This window comes from Anabrus simplex, chromosome 2 (assembly GCF_040414725.1).
Source record: "Anabrus simplex isolate iqAnaSimp1 chromosome 2, ASM4041472v1, whole genome shotgun sequence".
Classification (NCBI taxonomy): Eukaryota; Metazoa; Arthropoda; class Insecta; order Orthoptera; family Tettigoniidae; genus Anabrus; species Anabrus simplex.
Genome location: NC_090266.1, coordinates 1,055,516,275 through 1,055,528,681, shown reverse-complemented (window position 1 = coordinate 1,055,528,681; position 12,407 = coordinate 1,055,516,275). Strand labels below are relative to the sequence as shown.

The window sequence follows — 12,407 nt, the reverse complement described above, 5'->3', positions numbered from 1 at the left end:
CTCAAAGTCAGGAAAACATCCTTCAATCCATTGTACAACTATATTGCTGGCAATTTGAAGAATTGATCGTAATGGATGACAACTCAAACTTTAATTGTCCAGGCATTGTTGATGTCGTCCTTCGATATGCTGATATCGTCAACCAGAGTGGTCTCCTTGCTGCCCAGACATCAAACCTCTTAAACATGCCTGGGATCATTTAAACCAAACTACATTGGTACTGCCTAAGAGAGTATAGGATTCACATGAAGTGCACAGAATCACAATTGAAGAATGAGACAAATTGGACCAATAATGAGTTGACTGTCTTGTTTGTGTTATGCTAAGGGGGATGTAACCGTGCATTGCTGTTACAAGAAGATGGGGTGGACTTTTATATTGCAAGGTGACATACCAGTGTTTTGTATGCATGTCTATTTTAATAGGTATTGTAAGCAAGTTACATTTACATTTCTTGCATCCACTTTTATACTAAATGTTGTAAACTGTTCAGTGCATAAGTGATAAAAAGCACTTCTTGCTGACCTCTTCATATTTAACAAAATTAAAATATCAGTTTGAATCAAGTAAGGAAATAAACTGTAGCCCATTCTGAGGTATCTTGGTACAGGTAGATAGCTTAGGCCACCATTCCGTTCGTTGCAACTTTATGGCTTTGTATTTATAGGACATACTAATCATGTGTGTTGGTAAGCAAAGGATGAAACGTAAATATAAAATACAGTCAACTTTAAAAAAATTAAAAACAGTCAAACTGGTTTGAACGTATTTAGTAAATTGTGCTTAAGAGAATAGTTTTCTAAGCAATTTATGGACACTGTTTAAATTCTTTTGTGTCATATTTCTAAGTTTCTAGTCATATTTGAGTATTACTTAGGACTTTAGTGCATGTTTATTTCCAGAGTTACTGAGCCTTATTCGCAAGTGCCTTCACACTGCCCTGAGTTTGGATTCTGCGACCTTGAGCAGTGAAGACAAGCACTTACACTGAGCTACTTTACTGAGTTGATCATTTTTAGATTAATTGTTGTGTTTATGCACATTGTGCAAATAAAATTAAACTAAAATATTTTTTGAGGAGATTTTTATAATTATCTCTACCACCATTTACAAGCCAAGCCCCAGCTAACATATAAGTATAGAAACGCGTAGGCTGGTGGAGTTTGCTGCATGCCTTTCATGTACTATCAAATCATGATGGAGATTTTGTTGGAATAAAGTGGGTGTGGACACTCAAGGTTGCACCTGTACTTTGTTGCGATTATCAGATACTTTAACCAACATTTGGTCCACCTCCGTAGTGCAACGGTTAGCGCTACTAGATGTCGTCCTCGGTGGCCTGGGTTCAATTTCTGGTGCAGTCTGAGATTTAAGGATGGCAGTAGGGCTGGTATATGGGTAAAGTTATACAGGCAGCTCACTTCCATTGGGGGTGTGTCTGAAAAGATCTGCACCACCACTTTCGTCCATCTCCATAGTGTTAACGGTTAGCATTATTAGCTGCCATCCTTGGAGGCCCAGTTTCTATTCCCTGTACTGCCAGAGATTTAAGAATGGCAGGAGAACTAGTATGTGGTTAAAATAGTAGATGCAGGCTCACCTCCATTGGGGACATGCTTTGAAAGAGCTGCACCACCGTGGGACGAGGACACGAATTTACAAGTCTGGTTCCTTGGCTGAATGGTCAACATAGTGCTCTTCAGTTCGATTCCTGGCTGGGTGAACCTTAAATGGTTAATTTCCTTGGCTTAGGAAATTGGTATTTGTACTGTTCTAAACATCCCTGCAACCCACACACCACACACAATACTATCCTCCACTACAGTAACACTCAGTTTCCTACACATGCTGATGCCGTCCACCCTCTTTGGAGGGTCTGCCTTACAAGGCTGCACCAGACTAGGAATAGCCACTAAAAATTATTATTATTAAAGTAGTTAGTAGGACATAAAAACATTATTATTATCATCATCATCATCATCATCATCATCATCATCATCATCATTATACCAAGATTTTGAACCCAGTTATCAGTTGAGGTGATCAAGTGTTGAACAGTGTAAGTTTCGATAAAATTTGCACCAACATAGGTATGTAAGAGTCCTTAGAACTTAATAGCCAGGCAGAGTAGCTCAGCATTGGCCTTCTGAGCCCAAGGTGGTGGGTTAGATCCCAGTGCAGTCTGGTGGTATTTTAAGGGATTCAGAAATGCTATCTTTGTATCTGTAAGTTTACTGGCATGTGAAAGAACAGCTGCGGGAGAAAATTCTGACACCTCAGCATCCCCTAAAACCATGAGAGTAGTTAGTGGGACGTAAAACCAAAAACACTAGAACTTACTAGGACTTATTGTTCGTCCAAATGGTCTGAAGTTATGTCTACAAATGAGAGCGCATTGAAGAAATCTTGCCTCACCCAACCTGCTGAAGAAATTTAAATAGAAAAGTTCAGTTTTATAGGCTTTCAAAGGTGTTTTCCAATTTCTGTTGCACCAGATAATTTCTTATAGGACAGTTATGAATTTGCCTGGCTGTAGAATTTTATTATCACTAGTATAGCACAAGGCAAAGATTTTCACTATCAGATAGTCTTTTTTTGCCTGAAAGTGGAAAGAGTATCTAGTTTCAATAGACTGCCTGGCTGTTCGCTCCTAAATTATTGTAAACTGCAATTAGTCCACTCACAGAAGGGTAACTGAAAACACACAATTTTATAATATTCTGTATTTATAGTTTATTTGTGAGCCTCCGTGGCTCAGACGGCAGCGCATCGGGCTCTCGCCGCTGGATACCGTGGTTCAAATCCCGGTCACTCCATGTGAGATTTGTGCTGGACAAAGCGGAGGCGGGACAGGTTTTTCTCCGGGTACTCCGGTTTTCCCTGTCATCTTTCATTCCAGCAACACTCTCCATTATCATTTCATAGCATTTATCACTCATTAATAAATCACCTTGGGAGTGGCGACCCCATTGTAATAACAGCCTGTATAAGTTTCATTCATTACATCCCTGACCCGGTCAATGACTGGAAAACAGGTTGTAGGTTTTCATTTTCATAATAGTTTATTAGTCTCTCTGTGAATAGTATCTCTTTAAGTGCACTTCATATGACAGTCAATTTATGTGCAATTTTGAATTGTTCATTACTCTATAATATATAGTACTGCACAAATTGGCTATGCATTCCAGGTCTTGTAGTTGTGAGATTGCATTCGGCAAATGGTGGGTTCAGACCCCATTGTCGGCAGCTCTGGAGATGGTTTTTCATGGTTTCTCATTTTTACACCTGGCAAATGTTGGAGCCGTATCTTAATTAAGGCTGTGGCCACTTCCTTCCCAGTTCTAGCCCTTTCCTAGCCCATCATCACTAAAACCTTAGTGTGTTAGTGCAATGCAGGGGAAAAGTAACATTTTTACACCTACTGTTATAAGAAGGTATTTATGAATTTTTTCTATGTAATTTGTAATTTGAAGATTTGGTAATGGCTCGTGCACTTTCTCATGTAGGAAGGTACTCCATCCGTCGTTGAGTTAAAAGTACATTTTATGTCTTTTCAATTTTCCAAGTTGACATCCAGTTACCTTGTATATGAAGACAAAAGGTTTGGCTTTAGAATCAAGAAATGCATTTTCAACTTATATAACATGCTGTGCAGCATGTACCAAGAAATTTATACTTATGAACTAAAAGGAGTGTTGCTACAATATTTAAGTGTAATAATTAGGTAAATGAATTCTGCATTAGACCAAATGTACCTGCCTTTCGTTTTAGTGTGAACAATAAAAGAAAACCTCTCATTTACAGACACTATTCAAACAATGTAATGTGACCTCATTTGAGAGAAGTCATTTTTCTGGAGGTTCCTATTTGTTTATGTAAATTTTACCTCATGCAATGTATATACTAAGTAAAACACACAGGATTTTTGTTTTATTCTTGTGTAACTGTTTCAAATCATGTATAAGAATCTACAGAGTATATAATCCAGAATGTTTATGGCGTACAATATATTATATTTATTCAGCAGTGTGCAATATTTTCTGATTAATTTCTCCTTATAACTGTGTGCAGGCTGTTTTGTCATATATGCTTTGCTTTAACTATCTTCTCCTTCAGAATAACTTGGAACTGTTATATGAATTGAAGAACTTCGTTATTGATGTGATGAAGAGGTAGATTTCTTCATTTGCTCTGCCATCTAGTAAGCTGCTGTACTTCATTATAAAATTGTCATCTCTTTCTCCTTACTTTCACTCTACTTGTCTGGTGTCTGTTCTGTTGCTAGTAAGTCCTTCATTCTCACTTCCAATGAATTTTTCCGCAACTACTCTGTCAATCAAGGCGTATTTACTGAATTCACTATGAACATTGGTGCCACAAACATACTGTTTCACCCTTGGAAGTTCTGTCTAGGTCAGAAGACTCCATACTTTTCCTAGTATCCTGAAAAAGATGGCTTTAAGCCTGCCAGTCATCCTCTGTTCTGATCTTGATGTCTTCTTCTGTTAGCCCTTACGTGCTTCAGGCTGATGTCACTAAGAACATTAGTGCCACAAGCATATTGTTTCACCCATGGAAGTTCTGACTGACTGAGATCTCAGTTATACAGGGGTATAAACATTAGTAAATAGAAAGTGGTCAATTTTAAATACTTCTTCCTTCAGTTTCCTCACCAAAGTAAAGTCCTATAACGGCATTCTTAACATTTTCATGTCACAAGGAATTCCTTGTAGTACCTGCCAGGATGTCTTACCTCTCTTCAAATCAAAATCTCTTTATTTGCAAATGAGGTGTCTACCTCGGTGGCAAATGGCACACTAAAATACATTATTGTCAAGCACTAAATTTTAAATGAATAAGAGAAGAAAAAAAATTTTTTAGAATACAATAATATACAATTTATGCTAACAATTTTTTTTCTATTAAACAAACAGATCATCCTTAATAAATTTATATTGTTTACAAAATTCTACTTATAATATCTCCTATACTTACAAACATAGTCATCTCATATATAGTATGTGGAATTACTTCAAATAATACTATGCAACTGGTATAAGATTAAAATTTACATTGCAATTTTTTTTTATTTTATTTTTATTTATTTTTTTTTTTTTATTTTTTTTTATTTTTTTACCATTTTGGAACCTAAGTAGCATAACGACCTGCTGCGTCTTAACCAGAGCCCCCTTTTGCCACCACTTTTCAGAGTTCCTGAAGGGCCTTCACAGCTACCGTAGCGGTCCCAGGGCCCTCGAAGTCCCCACTGTACTTCACCCCTACAGGCAGTCCCCTACTTTGGCTGTCCAAACTCCATAGACCAGGGGATGGAATTAAATTTTTTTTTTTAAACACACATTTTTTATTTACAATAGCCTGCACTGGTCGAATGCCCTCTAACATTTCATTTACACTGACTGACAGAGCAAATGCAACACCAAGAAGGAGTGGTCAGAACTTTATGCCAGTTGCAGGGTAGACTGACGTCACTGAGGTATGCTCATGATGTGAAATGCGCCGCTGTGCTGCGCACGTAGCGAACGATAAATGGGACACGGCGTTGGCGAATGGCCCACTTCGTACCGTGATTTCTCAGCCGACAGTCATTGTAGAACGTGTTGTCGTGTGCCACAGGACACGTGTATAGCTAAGAATGCCAGGCCGCCGTCAACTGAGGCATTTCCAGCAGACAGACGACTTTACGAGGGGTATGGTGATCGGGCTGAGAAGGGCAGGTTGGTCGCTTCATCAAATCGCAGCCGATACCCATAGGGATGTGTCCACGGTGCAGCGCCTGTGGCGAAGATGGTTGGCGCAGGGACATGTGGCACGTGCGAGGGGTCCAGGCGCAGCCCGAGTGATGTCGGCACGCGAGGATCGGCGCATCCGCCGCCAAGCGGTGGCAGCCCCGCACGCCACGTCAACCGCCATTCTTCAGCATGTGCAAGACACCCTGGCTGTTGCTGTTCCAATATCGACCAGAACAATTTCCCGTCGATTGGTTGAAGGAGTCCTGCACTCCCGGCGTCCGCTCAGAAGACTACCATTGACTCCACAGCATAGACGTGCACGCCTGGCATGGTGCCGGGCTAGAGCGACTTGGATGAGGGAATGGCGGAACGTCGTGTTCTCCGATGAGTCACGCTTCTGTTCTGTCAGTGATAGTCACCGCAAACGAGTGTGGCGTCGGCGTGGAGAAAGGTCAAATCCGGCAGTAACTGTGGAGCGCCCTACCGCTAGACAACGCGGCATCATGGTTTGGGGCGCTATTGCGTATGATTCCACGTCACCTCTAGTGCGTATTCAAGGCACATTAAATGCCCACCGCTACGTGCAGCATGTGCTGCGGCCGGTGGCACTCCTGTACCTTCAGGGGCTGCCCAATGCTCTGTTTCAGCAGGATAATGCCCGCCCACACACTGCTCGCATCTCCCAACAGGCTCTACGAGGTGTACAGATGCTTCCGTGGCCAGCGTACTCTCCAGATCTCTCACCAATCGAACACGTGTGGGATCTCATTGGACGCCGTTTGCAAACTCTGCCCCAACCTCGTACGGACGACCAACTGTGGCAAATGGTTGACAGAGAATGGAGAACCATCCCTCAGGACACCATCCGCACTCTTATTGACTCTGTACCTCGACGTGTTTCTGCATGCATCGCCGCTCGCGGTGGTCCTACATCCTACTGAGTCGATGCCGTGCGCATTGTGTAACCTGCATATCGGTTTGAAATAAACATCAATTATTCGTCCGTGCCGTCTCTGTTTTTTCCCCAACTTTCATCCCTTTCGAACCACTCCTTCTTGGTGTTGCATTTGCTCTGTCAGTCAGTGTATTTTCCCTGTTGCTGTTTATTCTCTTCTTGAATACCTGCACAGATTTTGGAAAAGGATCAAACACTCCCCTGGTAAACTGTTCCACTCCTTCACGCCCTTCCCAATGAATGAAAATTTACCCCAGTCGCTTCTGCTAAAATTCTTTCTAATTTTATACTTGTGGTCGGTTCTGCCAATATAATTATTTTCCAACTGAAGCCTCTCACGGATATCTCCCCATGCTTCTTCTCCTGTATAGGCTCTATATAATCCTATAAGTCTAGTTTTCTCCCTGCTCTTAAAGTTTCCCACCCAAGTTCCTCTAACATTTCTGATACACTACTGTTTCTCCTGAAATCCCCTGTTACACATCTTGCTGCTTTCCTCTGCACACTATCTATTTCTTTTATTAGGTATTCTTGGTGAGGATCCCAAACACTGTTTGCATATTCCAATAATGGACAAATCATACTTCAGTAACTTTTTTCTTTTAATTCTTTGTTGCATCCTTTAAGTAGCCTCATTATGACATGTAACGATCTGTGTGCTTTCCCAACAATGTCATCCACATGACCCTTCCAGTGCAAATTACTTTCAAATCTCACACCTACGTATTTGCACTTCCCATCTTTTGGGATAACTACCTCATCCAAAGTATATTCAAATTCAGTTTTGAAGCTCCTGTTTGTAAATGTTGTAACAGTTGATTTGCCTCCATTAACCTTCATATTATTTTCTTCAACCCACTGTTGGATACATTCAAGGTCCCTTTGTAATTCTGAACAATCCTCAATGTTATTTATTTCCCTATAAATAATTATATCATCTGCATACAATCTTATTTTTGATGTTATATTGTTCCCTAAATCATTTGTGTATATTAAGAAAAGTAACGGACCGATTATACTACCCTGTGCGATTCCCTTCCAAACTTTCTCTTCCTGTGATATATTATTTCCTACTTTGACTTTCTGAACCCTTGAATTTAGAAATGTTTTTATCCAACGTATAACCCGTACGTCCAATCCTATTCCCTCCAATTTCTTTAATAATATTCCATGTTCCACTCTAACAAAGGCTTTGGAAAGATCTATGGCAATGCAATCTAACTGGCCTCCTGAATCCAACTGATCTGATATGTCCTGCTGAAATCCCACCAGTTGTGCCTCACAAGAAAATTTCTTTCTAAATCCATACTGGCTCCTCATGAACCAATTTTTATCATCACATATCCCTCTGATGTACTTTGATATTAAACTCTCCAGTATTTTACAAACTATACTGGTCAGGCTGATTGGTCTGTAGTTCTCTGGTTTCTTTTTATCACCCTTTCCTTTATAAATTGGTATTATTATAAATTGGTATTATTATAAATTGGTATTACTATAGATTCCTTCCATTCCTTTGGTATTACACTATTATTTATGATATAGTCAAAGAGAAATTTTAAATAAGGCACTATGTACCACCCCATTGTCTTTAATACCTCCCCAGTAATTTGATCTAGGAGGATCTACTTAGTTGACACCTTATCTACTTTTACATGACAGTACAGTGTGTTGTGGAGTACAGTGTTGTATATCACCACTACTGAGCTAGCAGGCACATTTCCCAAGTGCTTGTCTCTCAGCAATTTCTCAAAATGTAGATTGCTTATTTGACCATAGTTATCACCACTTGTTGAGCCAGCCTAGTAAATTACATTAGAATTCCATATAAACCCAATCCATAATTCAAAATCATAGCCTGCTACCTGCATTTCTGTCCTCAGTTCTGCACTTTGCAAATATTTTTTTTTATACAATGGAACCTCGATTCTCCATTTTTGGAAGGACCCCAGAAAAATACCCGTACAATACGGGAATGGATTACAACCATCCACAATTTGGCTAAACATCACAGTAATGAAATATGTATAATTATAATCTTACAAACACTCCAAAACCAAACCAAACCAAACCACACCAAATCAACCAGAGCTGTAATGGGCCTACCAAGTGACTGCTGCTCGGCCCAAAGGCCTGCAGATTATGAGGTCAGCGCGAGTAATCCTCTTGGCCGTTATTCCTTGCTCTCTAGACTGGAGTCTCTATCTCACAGTCAGGTAGCTCTTCAGTTAATTGTAATCACGTAGGCTGAGTGGACCTAGAAGCAGCCAGCATATTCAGGTGAAAATATCTGACCTTGCCGGGAATTGAACCTGGAGCTTCCAGATGAAATGCTGGCAAGCTACACCTAGACCGCAGGGCTGGCTTCAAAAACACCTACCTATATAAATTACGCGAGTTAAAAATCTCAATACTTTAAATTCAGTTTCTTAGTGAAAACTTTGTTGGTTTCCCATGAAAACATCTTTCAGGTCTGAAACTTTCATCAGCCCAGCTCATTGAAAAATATGCTACTAAATAATGCCAAGCCAGACTATCAATAACAGGTAGTTTTTAATTCTCTAATCTAATAAAATAAAACACATCCAATACAAAGGCACCCAGCATGATGGCAAAATCCCTCCTTTTTTTAAAAAATCTTTACTTGTAATTTGGACACCGGTATACTGTTTGTAGCAAGCATCTGGAAGTCCTACCGCATAAATTAGGCTTACATAGACTTTTAAAGGTTATGTTGAACTTGAGAATATGGTTCCAAATGTACGTATCGATTCTGAAATATTCTCAAATGCATTTGATTCAATTCTGCCCATTGCTAATCACAAGCAAATTGGAAAAAAAAAAATCATCCTAACTCCAGAAATTTTGTTTTATTCATAACCTTGAGCTCAGCTTGAAAGCACATTGAGACATTCGCTGCACAAAAGCCAGTACGAGTGGGAAATGATATAAACTTTTGAAATATTATGGTACGCATATAAAACAACTGCAGTTTTAGTATGGACATTTTAATATTAAAACGTAAACATAAAAATCCGCGTACCCAGCAAGTAACCATGCGGTTTGGGTCACGTAACTATCAGCTGGCATTCAGGAGATAGTGGGTTCAAACCCCACTGTCAGCAGCCTTGAAGATGGTTTTCCATGGTTTCAGATTTTCACAGCCAGCAAATGCTGGGACTGTACTTTAGCTAAGTCCATGGATGCTTCCTTCCCACTCCTAACCCTTTCCTATCTCATCGTCACCATAAGAAATATCCGTGTTGGTGTGGCGTAAAGCATTTGAAAAAAAATAACAGGACCAAAGCGGTAACAGGTAATCCCAAGACCTCCAGTGGCTTTACATATGTAAGGTGCAACGTCTGTTGTGGTCTCGAGAAGACATATGTCTCGAATATTATTACAATATTTTTTTAAGTCCACCTGTTCAATACAATACAATACAATACAATACAATATAAACCACTATTTCATATGGTTAAAATTTTATACTTAATTAGAGTTCGTGGTTTATAGCATTTAAAAATCAGAGATTTAGCATTTTGATTTTCAAATTTAGCGTTTTGTAGCATCTAAACTTCTCAAATTTAGCGTTTTGTAGCAAATTGGTTAAAAATAGACATAATTTGCTAAACTGCACACACAACAGTTGGGAGTAAAATCATACTGCTTAATCACACATTGCTCGTCATGCAGTTTTGAATTCACTATGGAAAATAAGACAAACATCAACATAAGACTGCAAGAAGTATTAACATACACACAGGAATATGCTTATTTTCAAATTTACAAACACAATTTCAAAGTGAAAAATACTATTCTGAACGTATTTATTTATCACAGTACAACACACCTACAAGGCAGAGGAATTTCAATGATGATTTAAGTACAACATGCCAATTGTTTAAAAGGTGTCCTCCTTCATTTGAGACCACCTATCAGTTACAATTATGTTTTACTTGCTAAGAAAACTCTACATCGACACTGTTCGTAGAGGCCCAAATGCACAGAAGTGCTGCCAAGGCAAAGGAAGGCCTGCAAAACATTTTCTTGTCTTCTTCAAGTTTTTGATTGCAGAGTCGGCACATCAATATAGGCCATCTGTATCCTTACATAAAAATGTCCCGATTTGTGACTTTCGGCATGCTGTTTGATCGTCACTTCGCTTCTACCCATGGCTAACAGACAATAAAATAAATTGCTACCGTACTTTTAAACAGAACTACTACTCAACACCAATGTCAAGAATAACCGACTAAGATCAAGGGTCAACACACAAAGAGAATGAACGTGGTGCTTGAAAGTGTATTTGCTGCTTGATTGATTGTTCCTTGCAGTGCTCTTTAGCCAGTGAAAGAAATTCCACACATTGAATGATTTAACCCTTTGGCCTACCATTACTTGTGAAAGGAAATATTCCCTTACATACTATTTATTTTTTCGTCACTTTAACATAAATTTGATTAATCACATAGGCTACATAAGAATACACAAAGCAAAGTGAGCTTTTAGCTCGTCTGTAGTAACAGGAAACCAATGTTTTTGTTCGTAAGTGTTACTGGTTTCAAGGGAAGCAGATAAATTAGCAAGAAATGTAGAGGCATAGGCATTGGTTTCCTTAGTAACGTGATCTCAGAACTGTGGGGTTAAAAATTCATTCCCTAAGTCCATTTCTTTCGGATTATTAAGCAACCCCCTCCTCACTATAGAGTGAATTTCAAAAACTGGTTTACATGTTACAGAAAGAGGCTTATTGTCAACAAGATCATAATTCCAAGTATCATTTTACTAGACTTCTCAACGGGTGAGTTGGCCGCTTCCTTCCCATTTCTTTCCTGTCCCATCGTCGCCGTAAGATCTATCTGTGTCAGTGCGACGTAAAGCAACTAGCAAAAAAAAAAAAAAAGAAAAGAAAACTAGACTTCTCGCTCGCTCTTGTTGCATTCTGGTTTTGTCACGTAGTTTCAATTGGCACTATCATCTCGGAACTGAAATCGGAATCACTTTCATCACTGTCATTTGAAGAAAAATAAGTATTTTCACTCTCCCCAGAGAATCTTTTCCACTTTCAACATCACTATTTTCAAGCTAGTTACGAATAAACTCATCCATGCCGCGCTTGGATGCCGCCATGATTGTTTACAACGAGCGGCAAAATGAGGTGCTTTTAATTTTCCGTATTTCAGCTCAGAGTTACTATTTACACAGAGAAAATAGCTTCAGGTATCATCTGACATCAATCGGTTAAGCTGCAAAACAAAGAGAATAAATCTCTCCGACCAGCTAACTGCGATACTGAACTTATAGATGTTCCGTGCACCAAGATAGAAGTGTCCATCAAAGCATGTTACCGCTTTACGATCGCAATGGGCGCCGTAATAATTATTTCTGCTGAAGTAAATAACAACATTTATATCTTATTTTTAAAAAAAATGCATCGTTTTTACAAATATATATGTTTATTTCGTATAAAACTGAGAGTTTCGCATCTATTTCGCATAAATTGTATAATTTCGCATTTTGAACCAATTTCGCATTTTATCGCAAATTCGAAACCGCTAAAAACCACCCGTACGGGTCATATAACATGAAGGCACATACACTGACAAAGTTTCGGCATATTTCGCATTTATCGCAAATGCTAAAAATCACAAACTCTATACATAATACATAAAAGTCAATGGTACATGTTTCACCCTCCT

General features: G+C 39.2%; 1 protein-coding gene across 3 annotated transcripts in view; it reads left to right on the top strand.

The window, feature by feature from the left end:
* Positions 1 to 12,407, top strand: part of LOC136864685 (leucine-rich repeat flightless-interacting protein 2) — a 337,500-nt gene that overhangs the window by 301,799 nt on the left and 23,294 nt on the right. Inside the window, exon 10 of one of the 3 annotated variants that reach the window (XM_067141999.2) lies at positions 903 to 1,012. The exons of the other annotated variants lie outside the window; for them this stretch is intronic. Within the exon in view, the coding sequence (XP_066998100.2) occupies positions 903 to 911 (9 nt within the window). The 3' untranslated portion in view covers positions 912 to 1,012. Of the gene's footprint in view, positions 1 to 902; positions 1,013 to 12,407 lie in introns of those variants that run through there. 3 annotated transcript variants of the gene reach the window in all.